This window comes from Carcharodon carcharias, chromosome 3 (assembly GCF_017639515.1).
Source record: "Carcharodon carcharias isolate sCarCar2 chromosome 3, sCarCar2.pri, whole genome shotgun sequence".
Classification (NCBI taxonomy): Eukaryota; Metazoa; Chordata; class Chondrichthyes; order Lamniformes; family Lamnidae; genus Carcharodon; species Carcharodon carcharias.
The window spans coordinates 187544250-187570617 of record NC_054469.1 but is presented as its reverse complement, the minus strand read 5'-3'; the positions used below and the strand labels follow the sequence as shown (position 1 = coordinate 187570617).

General features: G+C 41.4%; 1 protein-coding gene across 5 annotated transcripts in view; it reads right to left on the bottom strand.

The window, feature by feature from the left end:
• LOC121276337 (N-acetyllactosaminide beta-1,6-N-acetylglucosaminyl-transferase-like) overlaps positions 1-25102 on the bottom strand; it is a 74504-nt gene extending 49402 nt beyond the window's left edge. For 4 of the 5 annotated variants that reach the window (XM_041184622.1, XM_041184624.1, XM_041184625.1 and 1 more), the window contains exons 1-2: positions 23712-25102; positions 14888-14977 (exon numbers count right to left, since the gene is read on the bottom strand). In XM_041184622.1, coding sequence (XP_041040556.1) covers positions 14888-14977; positions 23712-24681 — 1060 coding nt within the window. In that variant the 5' untranslated portion in view covers positions 24682-25102. Of the gene's footprint in view, positions 1-14846; positions 14978-23711 lie in introns of all 5 variants that reach the window. The other variant, XM_041184621.1, reaches the window with a different exon arrangement.
• Positions 25103-26368: the final 1266 nt, after the last annotated feature.

The window sequence follows — 26368 nt, the reverse complement described above, 5'->3', positions numbered from 1 at the left end:
CCAGTGAGTCTCACGTCAGTGATAGGGAAACTATTGGAGAAAGTTCTGAAGGAGAGAATCTATCTCCACTTGGAGAGGCAAGGTTTGATCAGGGATAGTCAGCATGGCTTTGTCAGAGGGAGGTCAAGCCTAACAAATTTGATTGAATTTTTTGAGAAGGTGACCAGGTGGGTAGATGAGGGTAGTGTGGTTGATGTAGTTTATATGGATTTCAGCAAAGCCTTTGACAAGGTCTCACATGGGAGACTTATAAAGAAGGCAAATGCGCATGGGATACAGGTGGATTCAAAATTGACTTAGTTGTAGGAGGCAGAGGGTGATGACAGAAGGATGCTTTAGTGACTGGAAGCCAGTGTGCAGTGGCGTACCACAGGGATCTATGCTCGGTCCCCTATTATTTGTCATTTATATAAACGACATAGATGACTATGTGGGGGGTAGGATTAGTAAGTTTGAGGATGACACAAAAATTGGCTGGGTGGTTAACAGTGAGGTTGAGTGTCTTGGGCTACAGAAAGATATAGATGGGATGGTCAAATGGGCAGATGAGTGGCAGATGGAATTTAACCTTGAAAAGTGTGAACTGATACACTTTGGAAGGAGTAATTTGACAAGGAAGTATTCAATGAACGGCATGACACTAGGAAGTTCTGAGGAACAAAGGGACCTTGTTCTGTGTGTCCATAGATCTCTGAAGGCAGAGGGGCATGTTAGTGGGGTGGTGAAAAAGGCATATGGGACACTTAATTTTGTAATCTATGCCTTGATTGATAAAGGCAAGGAGGTCATGTTGGAGTTGTATAGAACCTTAGTGAGGCCACAGCTGGAGTACTGTGTGCTGTTCTGGTCACCACATTATAGGAAGGATGTGATTGCACTGGAGGGGGTGCAGAGGAGATTCACCAGGATGTTGCCTGGGATGAAACATTTAAGTTATGAAGAGAGGTTGGATAGACTTGGGTTGTTTTCGTTGGAGCAGAGAAGACTGAGGGGCGACCTGATCGATGTGTACAAGATAATGAGGGGCATGGACAGGGTGGATGGGGAGCAGCTGTTCCCCTTAGTTGAAGGGTCAGTCACAAGGGGGCATAAGTTCAAGGTGAGGGGCAGGAGGTTTAGGGGGGTGTGAGGAAAAACTATTTTACCCAGAGGGTGGTGAAGGTCTGGAATGCGCTGCCCGGGAGGGTGATGGAGGCGGGTTGACTCACATCCTTTAAAAAGTACCTGGATGAGCATTTGGCATGTCATAACATTCAAGGCTATGAGCCAAGTGCTGGTAAATGGGATTAGGTAGGTAGGTCAGGTGTTTCTCATATGTCGGTGCAGATTCGATGGGCCGAAGGGCTCTTCTGCACCGTGATTCTGTGATTAATTCTGTTCCAGGAACGAAATGGTCAGTGATGTTGGACTGCTTCAGTATGAAAGCATTGTGACAGCTTCCAGAAAATCTGGCACACAACTGCATGAACCTCTTCTTGTGGTTGCACACCAACTGCATGCGATTGATCATAAACTCATTACTGTAGTGGTGCTCTGATTGCTGTGTATGTAATGCCACCCTATACCAGTGGGAAGCCAACCAGAGAGATGAATCTCAGTGCCCACTCATTCTGGCTATTGTCATTACAGAGAAAGTTTGCACAACAGCACATTTCCTATTAATAACGGGAAACAAGGAAATGGCAGAGACTTTGAACAAGTATTTTGTATATGTCTTCACAGTAAAAGACACAAAAAGCATCCCAAGAACAGGAGAAAATCAAGGGACAAAAGGGAGGGAGGAAAATAGATCTATCACTATCACTAGAGAAAAAGTACTAGGAAAACTAATGGATTAAAGGCTAACAACTCCCCTGGACCAGATGGCCTGCATCTGAGGTTCTTAAAAGGAGTGGCTGCAGAGATGGTGGATGCATTAATTGCAATCTTCCGAAGTTCCCTAGATTCTGGTAAGGTCTCAGTAGAGTGGAAAACCAAAAATGTAACATCTCTATTTAAAAGGGAGAGAGACAGACAAAAATCAGGAAATTATAGGCCAGTTAGCTTAACATCTGCCATTTGGAAAATGCTAGAATCTATTATTAAGTAAGTATAGTGGCAGGGCATTTAGAAAATCCTAATACAATCAGTTCAACATGGCTTTGTGAAAGGGAAATCATGTTTGACAAATTTATTGGAGCTCTTTGAAGACAACAAGCAGGGTGGATAAAGAGGAACCAGAGGATAAAGTGTATTTGGGTTTCCAAAAGGGATTCAATAAGGTGCCACATAAAAGACTAACAACACAAGATACCACACAAGAAAAGAGCCAATGGTGTTGGCGGTGATATATTAGCATAGATAGAAGGTTGGCTAGCTAACAGGAAAGAAGGTCAAAATAAGTGGGTAATTTTCAGAATGGCAAACTGTAATTTGTGGAGCGCCACAGAGATCAGTGCTGGGGCCTCAGCTATTTACAATCTATATTAATGACTCGCACAAAGAAGTGGACTATATGTAATCAAATTCTCTGACAATATAAAGATAGGCAGGAAAGCAAGTTGTGATGAGGATACGGAGAGTCTGCAAAGGGATATAGACAGGTTAAGGGAGTGGGTCAAAAAGGCAGTTGGAGTATAATACGGGAAAATGTGAGGTGTCAATTTTGACGGGAAGAATAGAAGAGCGGAATGTTATTTAAATGGAGAGATGCAGAATGCTGCAGTACAGAGGGATTTTTAAAAAATTAATTCACAGGATGTGGGCTTCTCTGGCTGGGCCTGCATTTACTGCCCATCTCTAGTTGTCCTTGAGAAAGTGGTGGTGAGCTACCTTCTTGAACCACTGCAGTCCATGTGGTGTAGATACACCCACAATGTTGTTAGGAAGGGATTTCCAGGATTTTGACCAGGGGACAGTGAAGGAACGGCGATATATTTCCAAGTCAGGATGGTGAGTGACTTGGAGGGGAACTTCCAGGTAGTGGTGTTCCTAACTACCTGCTGGCCTTGTCCTTGGTCATGGGTTTAGAAGGTGCTGTTGAAGGAGCCTTGGTGAATTCCTGCAATACATCTTGTATATGGTACACACTGCTGCTACTGTGAGTCTGTGGTGGAGGGAGTGAATGTTTGTGAATGTGGTCCCAATCAAGTGAGCTGCTTTGTCCTGGATGGTGTTAAGTTTGTGTTGTGGGAGCCGCATATCCTTGCACATGATTCATCAAAAGTTAGCATGTAGGTACAACAAGTAATTAGAAAACCAAACAGAATGCTGGTCTTTATTGCAAGGGGATGGAGTAGAAAAAGTAGGGCAGTCTTGCTACAGGTGTATAGGGCATTGGTAAGATCACATCTAGAGTAGTGTAGAGTTTTGATCTCCTTACTTAAGAGGAGATATATTTGCATTGGAAGCAGTTCAGAGAAGGTTCACTAGGCCGATTCCTGGATGAGGGGTTTGTCTTCTGAGGAAGGGTTGAGTACGTTGGTCCTTTAATCATTAGAGTTTAGAAGAATGAGGGGTGATCTGATTGAAACATAAGATACTGAGGGGACTTGACAGGGGAGATGCTGAGAGGATGTTTCCCCTCATGAGAACTAGTGGGGACAGTTTCCAAAATAAGAGGTCTCCCATCTAACACCGAGATGAAGAGGAATTCTCTCTCTCAGGGAACCTTTACTCTTTGAAATTCTCTTCCCCAGAGAGCTGGAAGGCTACATTTGGCAGATTTTTGATCCACAAGGGAGTCAAAGGTGATGGGAGGAGCTGGCAGAAAGTGGAGTCAAGGCCATAATCAGATCTTGGTCATCTATGGTCATAAGATTATATGATCGGATGGACATGGAGGAGATGTTTCCATTTGCAGGCAAGACCAGAATTAGGGGCCATAAATACAAGATGGTCACAAATAAATCCAGTAGGGGATTCAGGAGAAACACCCAGAGACTGGTTAGAATGTGGAACTTGGTACCACAAGGAGTAGGTGAAGTGAAAAATGCTTAATGCAATAAAAAGGTGAAGCTAAATATGCATGAGGGAGGAAGGAATAGAAGTATGTATTGATGGGTATAGATGATAAAAGGATGGCAGGAAACTCATGTGGATCATAAACTTGGATCTGTTGGGTTGAATGGCACATATCTGTGTTTGTAACATCCAGCTACACCAAAAATAACTTGCATTTATATTGCGCCTTTAACATAGTAAAACTTCCAAGAGGTGCTTCACAGTAGTGTTATCAAACAAAATTTGGTGATTGGTATTATGGACGTATAAGTAGGCAGTCTTCTTGATGGAGGATATAGGGTCAGAAGCTCAACTCGGGGTCAGATAGCATACCACAATTGTGAACAGTCTGGTTCAGCTTATACAGCAGCCAGAGAGTGATGGAGTCTGTAGCTAGGGAATGCAGTTTGTGATAGGATAGCTTCACTCTTCCCAATATTTGTGAACTACTTACAATACCATGAACTGAACGAAGTACATGCACCTTTCCCCAGTGAATTCTGACTAGCTAAAGAACACTAGGAGATGATTCAATGGCCCGTTTAGCCATATCTTGGATAAAATACAAAATATCATGATGCAGCTTTTGGAACTAATGCCCTATTCAAATTGCCAGATATTAGATCTATCCAACATTAAGAGCAATCAAACACTTTATATTGTACCTTCCACATCCTCAGAGCATCACACAGTGCTTCAAAGCCAATTAAATTGTGGTCACTGTTGCAAGCTAAGCCAACAAATTAAGAATTTTTTTTTAAAAGTGTAGTCAATATTGTAATATCAGGAAATGCAGCAGCCAATTTGCACACAACAAAGTGCTATCAGTAGCAATGAGATCTATGACTGGATAATTAGTTTAAGTGATAAACTTTGGGTAGTACACTGGGGAGAACTCCCCCACTCTTCTTTGAATTGTGACATGGGATCCTCCACATTCAGCTGAACAGGCAAAACATCTCATCCAAAAAAACAAACTCCCTGAACTGCACTGAAGTGACAGCCTGAATTATTTCTTCAACTCCCTGTAGGTGAGACTCTGAACTCATGACTTTGCCACAGACACAAGTATTAACATTGATCCAAGGTTGATACCAACAGCACTCTGCTTACTTAATGCTATGGTCCGAGTTAAGAGGCAAGGAGGACAGTAATTTTAACATTCAAGTTGCAGTAAAATGCATGAACAGATGCCACCCTGCTGTCTAAGTAGGATTTCACTGGAGCATAATGATGAACACATGGAAGTTTGAAAATGGAAAATAAAGCTTCTACAGTGACTCAGTTGTGATAGCGTAATTATATAGACACCAAAGTAACACAACAGTGTGTTCAGTTCTGGGCACCCAACCTTAAGAAGGATGTCAAGACCTTTGGTACCAGGGAAGAGGGACTCCAGTTATGTGGAGAGACTGGAGAAACTGGGATTGTTTTCCTTAAAGCAGTGAAAGCTGTAGGGAGATTTAAAAAGTTGTTCAAATCATGAAGTTTTGATAGTTTCTCCATATTACTTCTATCACTAAAGTTGGGCAAAGGTAATATCTTGGGCCCTGTTAGCCTGTAAACAATATATCTCAAAAATGAATGGATGGATTTCACCGAAACTTTGTACACATAGGGTATGGCTCAAGAAAGAGCGGATTAGTTTTTGGTGAAATGCAGATCTGGATCCGGATCCTGGAATATTTTAAAGGATTCATTGACATGTGAAGATAGGGAAAATTGACTTTTTTTAAAATAAAAGAAATGTTGTGGGTTTTATTTAGAACGTTGTTGATTGTTTTAAAATGTTGTGGATTATCTTAGCTACTCTGGTAGAATTTGTCACAGCTGTCAAAATGTGAGCAGTGTTTTCAGTGCAAGTTGTTGGAGGTGGATTAGCCTGAAGCCTCCTCAGTGAGATAGAAGCTCTTAACGAAAATATTTTTTTTAGCTTTGTAGTTACAGGGAATCAGCCAGGCAACGAAAGACGTCAAGGAAGAGCTGCATAAATTGTAATAATGTTGAGTTAACAAAGTGTGGCAGAAGTCTGCACTCTACCGAGTGTCGTCTTCACTTATTTATTCTGCTCCCAGTTGTAGAAAGGTTGGTAACCAGATGACATAGGTTTAAGGTGATTGGCAAGTACCAGAGGTGACAAGAGGGAAAAAAATATATACAATGAGGTGTTGTGAAAGGGTGGTAGAAGCAGCTTCAGCAGAAACTTTCAAAGGGAAATTGGAAGAATACTTGAAGGAAAAAAAAATTATAAGGCTGTAGGGAAAGAGGTGAGTGGGATCAATTGGATAGTTCTTTCAAAGAACCAGCATAGGCATGATGGGCAGAATGCTCTCCACTAGCATTACATGTTTCTAAGTCTTCAAGTTATAAAGTCCTCTGTTACACATGTTAAATGCAAGGTATGTTTGGAGGCTTGTCTTAAATGCTTTAAAAAAATTTACTTGGTGCCCTTTTAAAATTAATACATCAATAACTAGCTTATGATAAAGCAAATCTCTGCATTAATAATTCACACTGACTGTAGCTTAAAGTAGATCAGATGCCAACATGCAACAAACCAGACAGAAGTCTCAAATAGGGGAACCACTTTAAAATTGTAGATTCCCCTTGAGATATTGGATATCACCGGATGCCTGTCAATTGAATTTTCCCAGAAGATACAGGGATTGACATGAAAACTTTTAGACTGGGAAACAAACCCATAGGAAACAAAACTTGTACTCAAGAGAATAACTGATATCACACACCCCAGGAGACTGAAATTGTTATCCTGATATTAACAAACAAAACCTTTACAATTCAACGTTGATTCATTTCAGACTTGCTTTTCAGGCTAACTGCACAACCCATATTGTACATACTAAAATCTTGCAAGTATTTTTTTTCAACCAAATTGAGAAGCAAAATTTTAAACCTATATTTTTTAAGTATGAAATGCTGCTTTGAAGCATTACTTTCTGGGGTTGCAAACTCCCCCACTGTTTTATTGTCAATTTTAGTGTGAAATTTGAGCCAGTATTAATTTCTTTAGTGCAGCTGATACAGGTAGAGTACCTCAAATCCGGCAACCTCAAGACCGAGTCTGTGCCAGATTTTGGAACCTGCCGATTTTTGGTGAGGAAAGAATCAGAACACCGTGATCGAAATTGGAATGCCTTAATTCAGTGAATAGGGGACACAGGAAAACCAACTGATATGATTAACAGCCATGTTATAAGGAGTGACAAGATATTGGAGGTGTTGGCAGGCTTAAAAGTGGACAAATCTCCAGGTCCGGATGATTTGTGTCCCAGACTGCTGAGGGAGGCAAGGGAGGAGATCGCAGGGGCTCTGACCCAAATTTTTAATTCCTCTCTGGCCATGGGGGAGGTGCAAGAGGACTGGAGAAGAGCTAATGTGGTTCCGCTATTTAAGAAGGGTTGTAGAGAGAATGCAGGGAACTACAGGCCAGAGAGTCTCATGTCAGTAGTAGGGAAACTATTGGAAAAATTTCTGAAGGAGAGAATCTATCGCCACTTGGAGAGGCAAGGTTTGATCTGGGATAGTCAGCATGGCTTTGTCAGAGGGAGGTCATGCCAAACAAATTTGATTGAATTTTTTGAGGCAGTGACCAGGTGTGTAGATGAGGGTAGTGCAGTTGATGTAGTTTATATGGATTTCAGCAAAGCCTTTGACAAGGTTCCAAAAGGGAGACTTATAAAGAAGGCAAATGCACATAGGATACAGGGTAATTTGATAAAGGTGGATGCAAAATTGGCTTAGTTGTAGGAGGCAGAGGGTGATGACAGAAGGATGCTTTAGTGACTGGAAGCCAGTGTGCAGTGGCGTACCACAGGGATCTATGCTCGGTCCCCTGTTATTTGTCATTTATATAAACAACATAGATGACGACGTGGGGGGTAGGATTAGTAAATTTGCAGATGATACAAAGATAACCAACCGGCCAAACAGTGAGGTTGAGTGTCTTGGGCTACAGGAAGATATAGACAGGATGGTCAAATGGGCAGATAAGTGGCAGATGAAATTTAACCCTGAAAAGTGTGAGGTGATACACTTTGGGAGGAGTAATTTGACAAGGAAGTATTCAATGAATGGCATGACACTATGAAGTTCTGAGGAACAAAGGGATCTTGGCGTGTGTGTCCATAGATCTCTGAAGGCAGAGGGGCATGTTTAGTGGGGTGGTGAAAAAGATATATGGGACACTTGCCTTCATCAATCGAGGCATAGATTACAAAAGTAGGGAGGTCATGTTGGAGTTGTATAGAACCTTGGTGAGGCCACAGCTGGAGTATTGTGTGCAGTTCTTGTCGCCACATTATAGGATGGATATGATTGCACTGGAGGGGGTGCAGAGGAGATTCATCAGGATGTTGCCTGGGATGAAACATTTAAGTTATGAAGAGAGGTTGGATAGACTTGGGTTGTTTTCATTGGAGCAGAGAAGACTGAGGGGCGACCTGATCCAGGTGTACAAGATAATGAGGGGCAATCTGGGTGGATAGGGAGCAGCTGTTCCCCTTAGTTGAAGGGTCATTCACAAGGGGGCATAAGTTCAAGGTGCAGGGCAGGAGGTTTAGGGGGGGATATGAGGAAAACCTTTTTACCCAGAGGGTGGTGACGGTCTAGAATGCACTGCCTGGGAGGGTGGTGGAGGCGGGTTGCCTCACATCCTTTAAAAAGTACCTGGATGAGCACTTGGCATGTCATAACATTCAAGGCTATGGGCCAAGTGCTGGTAAATGGGATTAGGTAGGTAGGTCAGGTATTTCTCACGTGTCAGTGCAGACTTGATGGGCCGAAGGGCCTCTTCTATAATGTGATTCTGTGATAAACTTTTAAAGGTACATGAAAAGATGTCTATGCCAAATCATTAAATTTTCATCGTTTTATTGCTGGAGACAAAGATGGGATAATGACTCGGGATCACATAGCTTTCCTAGTGTCAGCTGTCACTTAGTGGTGGCACTTCACCTCAGGAGTCATTAGTTCAAGCCCCACTCCAGGGACTCAAGCACATAATCCAGGCTAACACTCCAATGCAAGAGGAATGCCACACTGTCAGAAGTCCAGGTGAGGCTCTTTGAGCCCTCAACTTGAATTAAAGTGAACCCAAGGCATTATTTCGAAGATGAGCAGCAATGTTCTCATGATGCCCTGGCTAATTTCATACCTCAAGTAACATAATTAAACCAGGTTATTTTGTTATTATAACATTAATGTTTATGGGGCCTATTATGCTTCCCATATTACAACAGCAGCTACACTTCAAAAGTAGTTAATTGGCCTTGCTTTGGGACATCCCAAGTGTATAAAAAGCTAATGTTTTCTTTCTATTTATGGAGGGAGATAATGAAGTGTATAATTCACTATTTTACATGATTTATTTAGATAACTAGGTAAATGAACAACCAGTTGGTTTACATCCCAAGATTTGGCTTAATTGATTGTAAGATCAATCTACTGGTTGTAAAGAAGAGGTTGTAATGATGTGGTGCATTGGAGTAATTAGTGTGCAGAGTAAGGTTTCTTCTTAGAATCTCTAGAACTTGCTATCATTTGTTGAAATATTACTCAAAGAAAAGTACACAATCATAGAAGACATGTGGCCTGCTCACAGCAATGCTCAGTAACAAAGAACCCAAGGCAGGGTTCATAATACACGGAGGGCAGGAGGCGAATTCGACCTAGAAATGTCACAAGTAATCCATGAAAAAGCAAAGATGGGGGCATAAAATTCAGTCAAGTTCACTCCCATACAATATTGCCTTAACATTATGACTCCTCCATGATCTGGGACTGAACAACTGCCAGCGCAGGCAACCCTGGGAGAAATCAAACACTGCACATTTTCTTGGAGGATTGAACGTTAGCGAGACAGAACCTGTGAGGAGCTACTCCTCCAATCAAGATTCTCTCTCTCTCTCTCTTTCCCATGCAAGCTGCTCCAGTTCCCCCAATTATAGGTTCCCTCTCTTTTGATCTTGCTGCTCCTTCAGAGACAGAATCTATGATTGGAGCAGCAGCAAGGGTGGTAGGAAGGGAACCTGTGATTGGAGGAACTGAAGCAACAGCATGAGAGAGAAACAGAAAACAGTGAAGCCAAGATGGTGGCAGATCCAGTGCAGGTAAAGCAGCTCCAGTTGTGTCTGTGTGCCAGACAAGTGAGACAGCAAAAATTGGGATGAGAAGGATGCATCACTGTGGGACACAGGAGTGGGCAACAGGTAACATTGCTCACATGTGCACTTACTGCTTATTTTATTTATACCCATGATTTCCCAACTTTTTTTTAATCTTTATTTTTCCTTCTGAAATCCCTAGGTCTGGCTTTCAAGTTTACAAACTACTGCCAGAACAATAATAACTGAAAAAAAAAGTTAAATCCTTTCCAATTGCTTTTTTTCCTTTTATGTTGCCCCAATAAATTATTTTGGGAACAAAATTTAAAGTAGAGAGATCTGGGGTAGAGGGAGAAAATAAAATATTGTAGGGAAAATTCAGTTTTGTCTGGTCCCCTTAGATTTTTCTTGAAATGTTTCTGCTATCGAAGTGTCTGTCTGCATGTAAGCTTTTCTTGATTGTCATTGAGTGTGTGTTTTGTTCAAAAAAATGTTTAGATGTGTAGAAAAAGTTGGGAGTCCAGTTGATGCAGAAGAGCCTGACCTTCCAGACCTTGAGTTTGTTTTAATATCAGCCACTGGAGGATGATGGGATGTAGGAAAACTGCTTAAATGTTGGTGGATTCTTGGCCACCTGCCCAGAGTCTCTTGTTTCTCTAATATCTAATATTATAATGGAGGGGAAGAGGGAGTTGGCAAATTTCTGCTTCAAGAACAGTTTGGTTTCCAACTTAAATCTTTAGATCTAAAGGAGCCCCTGAAAACTAAAAAACAGCCCCCTAAAATCAAAAAGTGGGCCTCAAGAAAATCTCAAGGAGCCCTCAAAAGAAAAATTATTTTGACCTTTGACCTAGGGGATATCCTGTGAAAAGGCCTAATCATGGTAACAGTACCCCAAGCAACAAAGTTGCCAACTACCTTTTGAGAGATACTATGTTAAAGGTCCTGCATGTATAAAATTATTGTGATCTGTTTTAACAGCCAAGTTCGCCTCAAGTTACTAGCTTTACAAAAGAGATCTTGTGAATGGTCTCAGGGATGAGAGGAATAGAATGCACCTCCGATTATTGAAACTTTAATCACTTGGGGGACTAGAATTAAAGGAAAGTGTATAGTCATTTTGATTGGTAGATTCAAATTCTGGCTTTAACAGACTGGAATTTAAGGGAAAGACACTAACAAATCCTCAAATTCAATTGTGTTTATTTTCGGGTTTGGTTACTTTAATTACGCATAAATGATGCAGTATTGGTGCAAACATTAGCAGGGAAAGTTTTTTTTAAAAAAAACACTCCTCCCACCCCTCCAACTATCCTGTTAATCTGACTGATGCACTTTTTGATATGAAATCTCAATGTGGTTTCGCCTCTGGAAAACATGGGCATATTTTTTCAGTCTTGTTCATTCTTTTCCTAAACTAATTTCCCCTCTTTGTACTGACTTACTTTGTGGGTTTTAAAATTAGCCAGGCTATGCTATACAGAAAATCAGTGCATTCACCAGATGATAGTCACTAGATGATAGAACAGAATTGGTCACGGTTCATCATTTACTCAGTCATCAGAAATCAGTGCCTTAAGAAGCCTGGAGTAGTTTGTAATTATTGCACGATTGCTATAGAGAACAGAGCTTACATGTCCTGAAAAATTGATGCAGTTCTAAACCAAGGAAGATAATGGAAAAGGAACATGTGCATGCAGGATGTATTGATTCATTCAAATACATTGTTTGGGAAAAGTAAATATTACAAAATAGAATCCATCTGGCTGAATGAAGTGTTTTGTATAAATATGCATTGAAGTATAAAGAAGGGGCTAAGCAGACCATCCAGAAATCCACCAATATATACAATATAAGGAAAAATCAACAGAACCATATGCTAATCTTTACCCTGATCTTTTAAGCAGGAAAGTATATGCAAGTTTAAAGTAGCGCTGGGCCATTGGGCCTGGGGTGATTCTACAGCATTGGCCAGCTTTATGCTTAAGTAGTGACGCTTAAATATTTGCTAGTGTGCACTGGTTATTAACACTGTGGGAAAACAGTTAAACCTGCAAAGCAAATCATCTGGGCCATTCGTCATTCTTTATAACTGGCACCAAAAGATACAAACAATTAAAAGGTTAATGTGATAGACAAACAATTAAATAAAACAAGAGCGAAATAATTGATCAGATAAAGTAGGGGAATTATACTGGCTAACTTAATAAAGAGTTTATTTTACTTCTTTAAGAAAGCTATTGATGAAGGATGTTAGTTAAGTTCTTCTTAGGTGGAGTTGTATTTTACCTTTATATGATTACATATGTAGAATTGTATGAACAGTGATCTAGAGGGAATGTGTAAAAGCTGTCCATTTATACTGAGTATTTGGACTCAAAGACCGATGAGACTGAAATGAAAACTATGTTTGAATGCCCAACCATTGTTAGGTGTGGTTGTAAATATTACCCTTTAAGTATATATTTAATTACTAATGCATGTATTGTGTGCTTACGATATCAAAGGCATCTGATGTTAATGATCAACATCTGTTAACATGACATTTTCAGTAAGGCTGAAGTAGGAAAAACAAAAACACTTTGGCAGGCACACGTCACATGGATTTTTAAATTTATTCATTCAAGGGATGTGGGCCTCGCCAGCCAGGCTAGCATTTATTGCCCATCCCTAACTACCCTTGAGAAGGTCATTGCGAGCCACCTTTTTGAACTGCTGCAGTCCATGCAGTATAGGTACACCCACAGAGCTGATCAGATCAGACTTCCAGGATTTTGACCCAGCGACAGTGAAAGGCAGGTGATATATTTCCACGTCAGGATGGTGTGGGGCTTGGAGAGGACCTTGCACATGGTGTTCCCATGCGTATGCTGCCCTTGTCCTTCAAGGTGGCAGAGGTCACCGGTTTGGAAGATGCTATTGAAGGAGGCTTGCTGACTTACTGCAGTGCCTCTTGTAGATGGCTCACACTGTTGCCACTATGCAATCATCAACGAATTTCCCCACTCTGACCTTATGAAGGGGTGGGGGATGGGAAACGGCCATCGATGAAGCAGCAAAAGATGGTTGGGACTTGGGACACTAGCCTTAGGAATTACTTTAGTGATGTCCTGGGACTGAGATGATTGACCTCTAACGACCTTCCTTTGTGCTAGGTATGACTCCAACCAGTGGAGAGAGTTCCCCCCATCCGTCTCCACTTCCCATTGACTCTAGTTTTCCCAGGGCTCCTTGATGCTACACTTGGTCAGATGCTGCCTTGACATCAACTGCGGTTATTCTCAGCTCACTTTGGGTTCAGCTCTTTCATCCGTGTTTGGACCAAGGCTGTAATGTGATCAGGAGCTGAGTGTTCCCAGCAGAACCCAAACTGAGCATCAGTGAGCAGATTATTACTGAGTAAATGCTGCTTTGTCAAGAACCCTTTCTATCGCTTTGCTGAAGATCAAGAGTAGGCTGATGGGGTGGTAATTAGCCGGGTTCGATTTGCCCTGCTTTGTGTGGACAGGGCATTCCTGGGCAATTTTCCACATTGCTGGGTAGAGCCAGTGTTGTGGCTGTACTGGAACAGTTTGGCTAGGAGTGTGGCTAGTTCTGGAACACAAATCTTCAGTCCTATTGCCGAAATGTTTCCAGGGCCCATAGCCTTTGCAGTATCCAGTGCCTTCAGCCGTTTCTTGATATCACATGAAGTGAATTGAATTGGCTGATGACTGGCATCTATGATGCCGGGGACCTCTGGAAGAGGCAGAGATGGGTCATCCACTTAGCACTTCTGGCTAAGATTGTAAGAAATGCTTCAGCCTTATCTTTTGCATTGAGGATGGGGATATTTGTGGAGTCTCCTCCTCCTCTTCCAGTTATTTGTTTAATTGATCACCACCATTCGCAACTGGATGTAGCAGGATTGCAGAGCTTAGATTTGATCCTTTGGTTGTGGAATCACTTAGCTCTATCTAATGCATGCTCCTTAAGCTGTTTGGCACACAAGTAGTCCTGTGTTGTAGCTTCACCAGGTGGACAACTCATTTTTAGGTATGCCTGGTGCTGCTCCTGGCACGCCCTCCTGCACTCCTCATTGAACCAGGGTTGAAGCCCCAGCTTGATGGTAATGGCAGAGCAGGGGATATGCAGGGCCATGAGGTTGTAGATTTTGTCGAATACAATTCTGCTGCTGATAGCTCACAGCGCCTCATGGATGCCCAGTTTCGAGATGCTAGATCTGTTCAAAATCTATCCAATTTAGCACTGTGGCAAGGTCACACAACACAATGCAGGGTATCCTCAATGTGAAGACTGGACTTCCAGATTTATTTGAATTTAAATTCCACCACCTGCCAATGGTAGGATTTGAACCAGAGCATTAGCTCGGGCTGCTGCCTTACCAGTCCAGTGACATTATCACTAGGCCACTGCTTCCCATTTCTGATCAGGCCTGCACTAGAATTTCCCTGCTATTACTGGGCATTCCGATACAACTATTGTTAAATGTACTGACTTACTTTTTATATGTCTCATAATTGAAAGCAGAAGGAATGTCATGTGCAAATTAATCCAAAAGGAAAGGCAGCTTTCACCTCCATAACATGACCAAGAGGGGAAAACATCACTCAGAGAAGGGAGATAAAGCAAATTTGCAGTGTTTCAATATAAATCAACAGATGCAGTTACACTTCAGTGTAGAAATGTGACATTATCAACAATACAATTGGAGAACAAAATTTAAATGTAAGCAAATTTTACCCAAATTATCAATGTGCAGTAGGATTCAAAGTTTAAATTACCGTGGCAACCATCATGGTCTTTTTGATCACTCCATTTTATGGCACGCAAGTTCCCTTCCCAGGCTGCTGATGGCATTGAACCAGGTACACCTGAAGGATGGATATCTAGCATTAATATTGATAACAGCAATTATAAAATATTGAAATCTTATCTGTGTGCTTAAAGAAGAACCTTGTGTTTCATACTGTTATCTATAATACAGCAGAGCTGCTAAATTCTTTGGTTAAAATTTTCACACAGTTCCATAAGCATGGGAAATTTCCAATATAAATTTCCTATAATTGTGCAATGCTTATATATTAATTAGAAATTAAATCTTCCAAATGTGTCTCAAGGAAGGGTTTTGAGCCATGGAACTCCAAGATAGAGAACTGAGGGCCTGATTTTGCAGTTCACGGTGAGGCAAGGCTGCTTGCTGTTGACCTTGAAGGAAGCTGCCCACAAATATCAATCAGTCTCAAGCTGGTGGTTTCCCCATTTCCTGATGGCAGTTTAAAACTGGCAGCAAGTTGAGGTGATCTTGCATGCGACCGCAATAATGTATAAGCAGCAAATCCGCAAGTTAAAAAAGTCACTGAAACCTCTTCAATTTAGCTTAAATTTCCACTTAGAAGTTAAAATTATTTAAGTAGCTATATTATACAAGAAAGGAGGAAGAGGAGTAGGCTATTTGGCCCCTCGAGTTTGCTCTGCCATTCAGTAAGATCATGCCTGATCTGATTGTCACCTTAACTCCATTTTTCTGCCAGCTGCTCATAACCATCTACTCCATTGTAGAGCAAATATCAAACTCAGCCTTGCACATATTCAATGATCCAGCCTCCACTGCTCTCTAGTTGAGAATGCCAAAGATTAAATGACCTGAGAAAAGAAATTCCTTCTCCAAAGACAAAAACTTCCAAAAAGAAAAATTTAAAAAATGTGGGTATTTTTAATTTGAGATTTTTGATATTTTACCAATGAATTACTTTTTCAGAACCAGGAGGAGTGTAAATTCACTGACAGCAATTTCCGTGCATGTGTGGATGCCCGAAGTTGCTGCCAGTTTTAGCATAGTAATGGCAGTTTTGGGGTCATTATCACAGCAAAATCCAAGCCTTTATGGGTTATAGATTGCTCACTGATGCTGGTCGACATAGCAGCAATTTGAGATGAATTAATATTCAGACACATTAAAGCCTTCAAAAAGCATTGCTGAAAAAGACATATGTTGTCAAAGGTTTTCATCTTGCATGCAGGACGATTTGCAAGAATATGAAATGTGCCTTATACTATCTTGGCAGTTAACTGTCAGTCATCAGTTCACTGGTGCATTCTCCAAGACAATACCTCTACTGGAGTCCACCTGCCAACCAATCAGCACTGCTTTCTCATGAAGTATAAATTGTTGTTCCCTTTACTTCTTAACAATTTAGAAAACAAGCACACACACCCCTATCAGCTCTTGAACCCCCAGCTTCCTGTGTAAAACCAGAAGGTTCCTTTATTCTAAACACAAACATCACATCTCTTCCCCCTTTGGCCAGGAACAAATCGGTCAGGCGGTTTTTGCAGATTCACTTTGGCCTAGAGAGGAGTGTTGGCTTCGGTAACTCAGTTTGTTTGCTTAGAGATGGAAGGTCCTGCAGTTCAATTTGTTTCTGTTCAGGTTCAACAGTTGCAGCTACATGTTCTACAAGTTTGTCAGTTGAAGCAAGTTGGGTTTCACCAAGTGGAGATGTTTCCCAGAAATCTTCCGTTGTGGCAGGAGATCCCTGAAATTTGGTTCCTTGGATTTGGCTTCTCTAATCTGGTCAGTGTCTCTCTTCCAGATTCCACAGGAAGATTCAGCATCATAGGTCAGTGATCCTCAACACTTGATGATTCTTCCCAGGAGCCACTTTGGTGTTCCGCAGTAATTTCAGACCCAAACAGACAGATCCAGATTAAACTCACGAGTTGGTTTACTTGCGTCATGTGACCTTTTCTGATCAAGTTGCCTTGAACCAACCTTTCCTTGCAAATCCATTCTGATACACAGTCTTGTTTCAAACATCAGCTCAGCAGGAGATATGCCTGTTATTAAATGTGGAGTATTATGATACATCTGAAGTTTTTCAGCTTCAACTTCCAATCTGTTTATGTCCTCCCCTTCAATATGGCCGTTTTGAATGTCTGAACAAAGCACTCTGCTTCACCATTTGGTGGTAAGGTGAGATGAGAAGCTGCTTGATCCCGTTGTTTTTCAGGAACGTTTGAAATTCACATGATGTGCACTGTGTGCCATTGTCAGACACAATCTGCTCCAGCAATCCAAAAGTAGTGAACACATTCTGGAGAGCATCAATGGTCTTTGCTGAAGTAGTCAACTTCAATTATCTGAAAGTTTTCAAGTCATTCTAGTTCCTGCTCGATTTTCTGTTGCATCAAGTAGGGAACTGAATGTGGTTTGAAGAACCCCAGAGAACCTTCACGGCAAGTTTGGCTTCAATGTCTTTAATAACTCCAAGACCTTCTTTGAAGACATCAGTATGCTTGTCTAACAAGGGATGCAACATGGGGTTGCAATGTACTTTATTTTATTCTGGTCCAGCCAAATTTCTTTTAGCCAGTTTCTGACCATAAGTGATGGCCAATCTCCTTCCACAATGGTAAGTGGCAACCTTGCTATTTGATCTCTGTATTTAGCTGGAACAGACATTTTTCTAAGTACATTCACAGGCTCACCAGTGTAGGTGCTAAGCTGGAGCAGGGTTTTCTCCAATGGGCATTTCTTGAAAGCTTTCTCCCATGTCTTCTCTGAAGCAACAGAAACAGGTGCTCCAGTGTCAACCTCCATTTCAACCATTTTATCATTTAAGGCATTGCCAACTTATAGTGTCTCTAGTTTCAGCAGGCTGAATGCAATACAATTGCTCTTCTGCATTGTCACTGTTAGTTTCACTTTCTGTCTCGCCTGGACTCGCATTACTTTTGTATTTTGTTCCCAAGCAAATCATCTTTTAAGCTGCCTGTTTAATTTTCAAGCACAACTTGTCTGTGTGCTCCTTGTGATGCCCTTTCTTGGCGGTACTGTGATCAGCATTTGATCTACTTGCACACTGTATGTGTCCTCTTTTCCAAACAGTAGTGGCAATCAGCGGTTTTCCACTTACAGGCTTCTGCATTACGCCCTGTTCCATTACAGCGTGACATGTTTAAAAGCTGGTATGCCCTGACTTTACTATTTTAACTTTGGCATTGTTAGAATGTACTTTCAAATCTCCAGTTTGTTTCTCTGCCATTTCTATGCTTTGCACATCTCGAACACTTTCTTCAGTGTCAACTCTTGCTCTGCTAACAATCTACCTAGAATTCTTTCATTTCTTAGTCCACAAGCCAAGTGATCACACCCAGCTTTTTCCAGGCAACCTGTAAAGTCACAATGTTCTACTTATTTTCTCAACTCAGCCAGGAACTGGGAAACTGACTCTCATGCTGTTCTCTTCGATGAAACTTGAATTTCTCGGCAATAGTTGCTGGTCTGGGATCGAAGTGCTTTTTCAAAACGTCTACAAGCTCTTTAAAGCTTTTATCTGCTAGCTTTCAGGAGCAATGAGATTTCTCAGTAAAGTGAAATTTTTCATCCCGATGACTGTAAGAAACAGAGGCCTGCTTTTCCTCTTCAATCTCATTCATAATGAAAATCTTTTCCATTTGCTCAACATAAACTACAAAGTCCATAGTAACTGGATCAAAAGCTTCTAAAATCCCTAATAATGATGATCCCATCCTCATTGCCATTTGAAATGTTTTGTCACATCTTAATTTAGAAAACAGGCACACACACTCCTATCTTCTTCTGAACCCTCAGCTTCCTGTGTAAAACCAGAAGGTTCGTTTATTCTGTTTCTCCACTAGAGGGCAATGCATCTGAGACTCAGCACACCCAATGGCAAGTTTTTTTTTATATCGCACTTTTTAAATAACATGTCCTATTTCAAAAAAGTATAAACTTTAAACAAACATCACAAATAGACTGGATGTTAAGCAGTTCTCTTTTCCTAGAGAGCAGTACTCATCTTGAAAACTGGACACATTATAATACCTGTGAGGTTGCTGTGAAAACTGCAATGATTCTATTTATTCAGCAGATCCTCATCCAAGGATATCTGACTTCCTAATCAATGAAACACATTTTCATTCTCGCCTGGAGTCTGTTGGCCAAGTCACTCCGCAGTAACCGTGTTAATTTTTAATTACCACTCAATCACTAGATCCAAATGACCCTAAAGTCACAGCTATTCACATATGGTAAAAGAAAGAAGCAACTTGCATTTGTATAGCGCTTTTCACAACTGTAGACATCCCAAAACACTTCTCAGCCAATTAAATCCTTTTTTTTGGAAGTGTAGTCACTTTTAGAAACATAGAAAATTACAGTGCAGAAAGAGGTCACTGAGCCCATGCTGCTGAAAAAAGAGCTATCAAGCCTAATCCCACTTGCAAGTTCTTTGTTCATATCCATGTAGGTTACCACATGTCAAGTGCTTATCCAAGAATTTCTCAATGCAATGAGGGTTTTACAACATGAGGGGCTCTGCCTCTACCGTCCTTTGAGTGTAATTTCCAGACCCTACCAGCCTTTGAGCGAAGTGAAAATATTTCTCCTCAACTCCCCTCTAATTCTTCTGCTGTAACTCTATTGCCCCAGGTTATTGATCTTGCTGCTAAGGGAAGTATGCTCTTCCTATCCACTCTATCTAAGCCCCTCAATTAAATCTCCCCTCAGTTCTCTCTGTTCCAAAGAAAAACAATCCTAGCCTATCCAAACTTCTTCATACCAAAAATTTTCCATTCCTGGCAACATCCCCATAAATTTCCTCTGTACCCTCTTTTGTGCAATCATATTTTTTCCGTAATGCAATAACCTGAATTGTACACAGTACTCAAACTGTGGCTTAACTATAGTGCCACAAATATAGATACCTCCTAGACATTCAGCATTCCTCAAACTACTGCTCTTGCTGCATTCTATCCAACTTTAGTGCTTTTACAGTTGTAGCATAACCTCCCTGCTCATATTATATGCCTCAATTAGTACAGAAAGGTATCCTGTATGTCTTCTTTATCTACTTGTCCTACTACCTTCAGGGATCTGTAGACATACACTCCAAGATCCCTCTACCTTCCTCAGACTCCCACCATTTACTGTGCGCCCCCATGCCTTATTTCTGCTCCCCAAATACATTATCTCACTTCTCCAGACTGAATTGTATTTGCCACTTTCTGTTCACCTGACCAATCCACTGATATCTTCCTTGGGTGTACAACTTACTTTCAATCCGAAAACCAATTTTTCTATCATCTGCAACTTCTTAATCATGCCTCCTATATTTAAGTCTAAAACAATGTTACACATGACAAGCAAGGGACCTAGTATTGAACCCTGCAGAACCGGACTGGAAACAGCCTTCCGATCACAAAAACACCCTTCAACCTCTGATGAAAGTAAAACGCTGCGGATATTGGAAATCTGAAATTAAAAACAAAAAATTCTGGAGAAACTCAGGTCTGGCAGCATCTGTGGAGACAAACAGTTAACGTTGAGTCCATATGACTCTTCTTCAGAGTTCTCATGTTAAATCTGTCAACCTCTACTCTTTGCTTTCCACCACCGAGCCTATTTTGGATCCAGCTTGCCATTTGCCCTTGGATGCCATGGGCTCTTAAATTTCTGACCAGTCTGTCAATTTGGTACCTTGTCACAAGCCTCGTGAAAACTCATGTAGTCTACAAATGTGTTATTCCTTGTTACCTCCTGAAAAAATTCAATCAATTTGGTCAGATACAACCTTCCCTTAACAAATCCATGCTGACTGCCCTTGATTAATTTATGCCTTTCTAAATGACAATTTATATTGTCCCTCAGATCTTTTTCTAATGCTCCAAACATCGAGGTTAAACAGACTGGCTAGTATTTACTCGAACTATCCCTTCCTTTTTAGCAGAAGTACATTATGGACCAATCCTCCAGCAGCATTCCCGAAGCCAGAGGAAGATGGTCAGAGCCTCCGCTTTTTCCTCCCTTGCTTCTCCTAGCAGCCTGGCATACATTTCATCAAGGCCTGGTGATTTACGCACTTTCAAAGGTGCTACAATCCTTAATACTTCCTTTCTCATTATGTGTATTCTGTCCAATATTTCACGCTCCTCCTCCTTTAGTAGAATGTCTGCATTGTCCCCTCTTCTGAAAAACATTCATTAAGAAGCAGGCCCACATCTTCTTCCTTGAAACTTTGAAGCAGGCCCACATCTTCTGCCTTGAAACTTATTGGTCTCTTACCTTTCCTTAGTTATTCTCGGTTTTTGTATTCATCAAACTTCTTTGGGCTTTCCTTGCCATTTTTTTTTTTTAAATGCCCTTTCTTTGCTTTCCTAAATTTTCTCCTTCAAGATTTCACCCTGCACTTTCAACGCTTATGATTTCTGCTCTTGGTATCCTGATGTAAATTGTGTTTATTGCCAAATCGTCCACTGTATGCTCTTTACATTCAGGGTGGGGTGATGGTTCTAAATTTGGGAGTGCCCCCTTTTTCTTTGTGAAAAAGAATTTGTTCTAAACCCTCTTGATCTCTTCCTTGAATGTTCATGCAGTGGAAGACACTAATTTATCTTCAAGTAGCTGTTATAAGTTGGGAAATGCAGCAGCCAATTTGCACAAAGTTCATAGAACATTCACTAAGCTGATTCCTGGGATGAAGGGGCTGTCTTATGAGGAAATGGTGAGCAAGTTTTGCCTACACTCATTGTGGTTTAGAATGCAAAGTCATCTTATTGAAACAAGATTCTGAGGTTTAACAGGGTAGATGCTGAGAGGATACTTCCCCTCTTGGGGGAATCTAGAATTAAGGGGTACAGTTTAAAAATAAGGGGTCTCCCATTTAAAATGGAGATGCGGAGGAATTTCTTCTCTCAGCAGGTCATTTGTCTTTAGAATTCTCTCTCCTAGGGAACAGTGGAGGCTGGGTCATTGAATATATATTCAAAGCTGAGTTAGACAAGATTTTTGATCAACAGGGGAGTTAAGGGTTATTGTGGGAGGTGCAAGCAGGAAAGTGGAGATAAAGGTCACAATTAGATCAGCCATGATTTTATTGTAGGGGGGAGCAGGCTCGATGGGCCAAATGACCTACTCCAGCTCCTGTTTATGATCTTATGACAAGCTTTTTATGCGGTGAGTGGTTAAGATCTGGAAATGCACTGCCCAAGGGTGTCATGGAGGCAGATTCAATTGTGACTTTCAAAGAGGAATTGGATAATTGTCAGTGGAGAACAAATTTTCAAAGTTCTGAGGAAACAGCAGGGAGGTGGAACTAATGGAGTTGCTGTCGCAGACAACCAGCATGTACATGATGGGCCGAACAGCCTTCTTCTGTGCTGTAACCATTTTATGATTCTGTAACATGTTACTCCCAAACACCAAGTAGTCAATTTGGTCAATCAAGCTAAATGACAGCCTCCTATTCTGTAAGGTCCATGGTTCCAAAGGTATTTAGATTTCAGCTTAGGCAGGATTGAAGGAAAAGTTAGACAATTAGGTATTACACTTAGAAAAATCTGTGCATGACAATATAGTATATAAAAAGATCACAATGTGCATTGCCAGGTAGTGCCTAATTATAATCAAGTGTACAGAATTTAATTTTTGTGTAACGATTCAAGCCATTTTACATTACTGAAAGTTGTGAGGGAGCCAGAACCATATATTGCAACATGATATCAAGTAACATTCGGACCAGAACCATAAAGATATTGCATTATAATATCAAGCAACATTCGGCCCATTGCTCTTGATTTAGCTGACTTTTAAAAATCATTCAGAATATATCCAGTAACTGGCAAGTGAATCAAATTCCAATTACTAACATGCAAGCTTGATCCTACAACGAGGATTTCTACAACAGCATCTATTTTTTTTTTAAACTTGTGCGGTTTGAGCATCGCTGGCCAAGCTAGCATTTATTGGCCATCCCCTTGTTCAGAGGGTATTTAAGAGTCAACCACATCGCTGTGGGTCTGGAGTCACATATAGGCCAGACTAGGTAAGGACAGCAGATTTTCTTCCCTGAAGGACATTAGTTAACCAGATGGGTTTTTCTTTTATATACAACAATCAACAATGGTTTCATGGCCATCATTAGACTTTTAATTCCAGATTTTTATTGAATTCAAATTCCACCAGCTGCCGTGATGGGATTCACTGCACTTAGCTCGTGATTTATGACAGCAATGAGCCCACTGTCAAAACTCTCATTCTACCCACTCGATTCTTTATTTATATACCATCATGGTGAGGAATATTAGTGTTTGGAATAGAATTCTTCAAATTTCAAGCACACCGCTTCTGTTATCAACCGCTGCCAGAAACATAGTTATCTATTACCGTTATCTAATTTGCCCAACACGTCCCAACTTGTCAAGGTGGAGGGATAGATATTGTTAAAGACACCAGGGAGAACACCTCTGCTCTTTGTTGAAATAGTGTCATGGGATTTTATGCCCACCTGACAGTGTCAGATGGGATCTCAGTTGAAGTCTCATCCAAAAAAAAAATCTTCAACAGTGCCACACACCCTCACTACTGCACTGAAGTCTAGATTATATGCTCAAATCTCTCCAGTGGGGCTTGAATCCACAACATTCTGACTCAGTGCGACCACCCAAGCGGCTGCTGACGCTCAAGGAGGCTTTCATCAGTCGGACCTCAAATTTGAACCCACTTCCCCAACAAAAAAAAATTGTAAAAGCTAGAATCTAAGGCACAGTTCCATTCTTTACGGAAAATGCAGGTGTTGCACATACCTGGTATCCTGTTTAATGTTACCCAGTAGTGTTCATCAGGACTGTATGTGTCTTTGGACCAGGTTAACAAATCCAAAGCTCGTTTGTCTTTCAAAATAAATTCGACGAATTCGATTGTCAAAGCGTAGTAAGCAGACCCAAAATAAATGGTTAGGTTGTGGGGAGGGGGCGATTTCTGCTTCTTAGTTCTGGCCACATAGGATTTGTTGGCAGACAAAACCTGCTTGTACACAAACTTAGTGCGGCCTTTGGCATGTTCTGGAGGCAAAATGCCAGGGGTAATGTTCTTCCCTTTGAATGTTTTGAGGTGCCTAATGATCTCCAGGTTGGTTTTGAGGGGATAATCTTGACCGCAGAGGTTCAGGACATACTTCCAGTTAGCTCTTAGTTTGAGGAGATCCGTGAGGCAGCGGATATCCGCCTCCAGCCGGGACATCCCTCCGTAGATGATGGGCTCCATCCTGGAGGCAAGGAAAACATTGCCGAAACAACTCTGTAGCCGCTGCAGCTTTCTGTGGAAGTGCCCTGGGGATTTCTCATCCACGTGGATACAGTAGAGGTTGTGAGGTCGGTAAATGGCCCTGAAGAGGCTCTCGAAGGTCTCGAACTCCTTATGCACGGTGATGATGAAGGCCAGAGGGAAGCTGATCTCCTCGGCTGTCAATGGGCTCCGGGAATAGTGAAGCAGCGTTTGTAACTCGCGGCAGTAGTCAGCAGCCTCAACCTCTGAAACATCCGGCAGGCGGAGCGCTGCGGTGGGCTCCCCTTTCCAAAGGAAGACTCTCTCCCCCTGGAAGAGGGAGTCACAGACAGACTCCCAGCCAGATTGCTCTCTTTGAGGGAGTCTACCGGGATTCTTGAATTTATCCCAACTCCCATCGGATTGAATCCGATAAAACCAGTAGGAACTCACAAGCACGAAGAGCAGTAGCATCATGAAACCGACCTGGATCCTCTGCGTCGCCTCCATTCTTCAGAAAAGACCCTTTCTCTTTTTTTTGCTTTCAGCTACAGCCTGCTAAACCCAAGAGGCGATGGATGACAAAGGACCCCCTCTGTGTTTCTGATTTTTCTGCATTTGAGCGGACCTGACTGGGAAGAAGCTCCAGTGAGCCACACCAGGCGAGTACTACCCAGCCGGCTCTTATCGCTCTCTCTCAACACTGCTGTACAGAGGGTGCGCCACAGGGCACGCACTCACTCAGTTTAACACTTTCCACTTGGGAACCCTTGACTGTGACTATCATTTAACCCGCTGGCTATTTCCAAAGTGGCAGCCCATTTTTCTTTCATCAGACAAGGAGAATGGTATCATGACTATATATATATACACACACATGGTGACGGATTCATATGTTTGAGCTCAGAAGCAAATTAGGAAACATTGTTTGAAAATCGGACTTTGGATGGTTAATTCTACACATTCCAGCAAAACCCACCCACTCAAAATATCAGCCTATCAACTTCAAACCCTGAACAGGTGGTGATCTTATAAGAGGAAATGGCCAGTTATTGAAGTTTTTTTTAAAGGCATTGTTTGTGTGCGAGGCTGGCAATTATATTTGGCGACGGAATAAAAAGAAGTTGATGTGATTTAGGCGTAAGTAGCAGCAGCAGAATGTTTTATAGACTGAATTGTTAGTCGAAAATGGCTCCCTTGTTCGCCAGCTACATGATTCAATGATAATGGAGTTAATTAATCATAGCAATAAGTCGCTATCCCTAATTAGTCCAACAACTCCAGTGGATTCTATGGATGAAGAGAAGATTGAGGAGTATTTGAAAAAGCAGGGCATTTCTTCAGTGCAGGAGACGGGACCAAAGAAAGTGGCATGTGTTCAGAAGAGGAAAAAAACCTGCTTCCCAGAGAAGAAAATTCAAGACACAATGACCATCTTGCAGGAATACTAGAGGACTATACTGAAGGAGTAGCTGGCAAAGAATAGCCATGCTGAACGAGGAACTAGAAAGATAATTGAATAATTATTGAAGGTTGACTAAGTCAGCAAAAACATGCTGCCGTTGGTACACAGCACTGGAATACTGAGCACAACTTTTCTAACTATTATCTTTAGTTCAGGTACTTCAATCTAATGCTTTTCCATAGTAGCTAATTAGAGAATTGTGTAAAACCAGAATTACAAAGTCATGACCAGTAGGAATGAGGCAACAAATTGTTTGTTTTGGTAAACTTTTGCTCAGTAAAATGTGATGTCTGCAAAAAAAAAACCCATAATGATAGGATGAAAACTGCAGCAATAGATCCGATGGCACCTTTTTCCTCCTCAGCATACTACACTTATCACATCTCAAATTACTCACATGTTGTATCCCAAATGTAAGTTTTTGAAATAAATCTTTCTTATTTGCATTTGAATGAATCAATACTCACTACTTCCACCATCTCCCGGGGGACTGGTCACTAAAATATTGTTTTTGCAGCTTAGTTTTGGATTTACCCCTCTGGTTCAACAGGTCAAGGCAAAATAGCTTGTTACAGTGCACCTTATAAATAAAACAGAAAATGCTGGAAGTATTGAACAGGCCAGGCAACACCTGGAGAGAGAAAATGTTGGATCCAGTGCCCTAGTTTCTTGGGGCTAAAGGATCAGGATTGCGTGCTTGTTTCGGGGAGACTGATTTGCTACCAAGACACA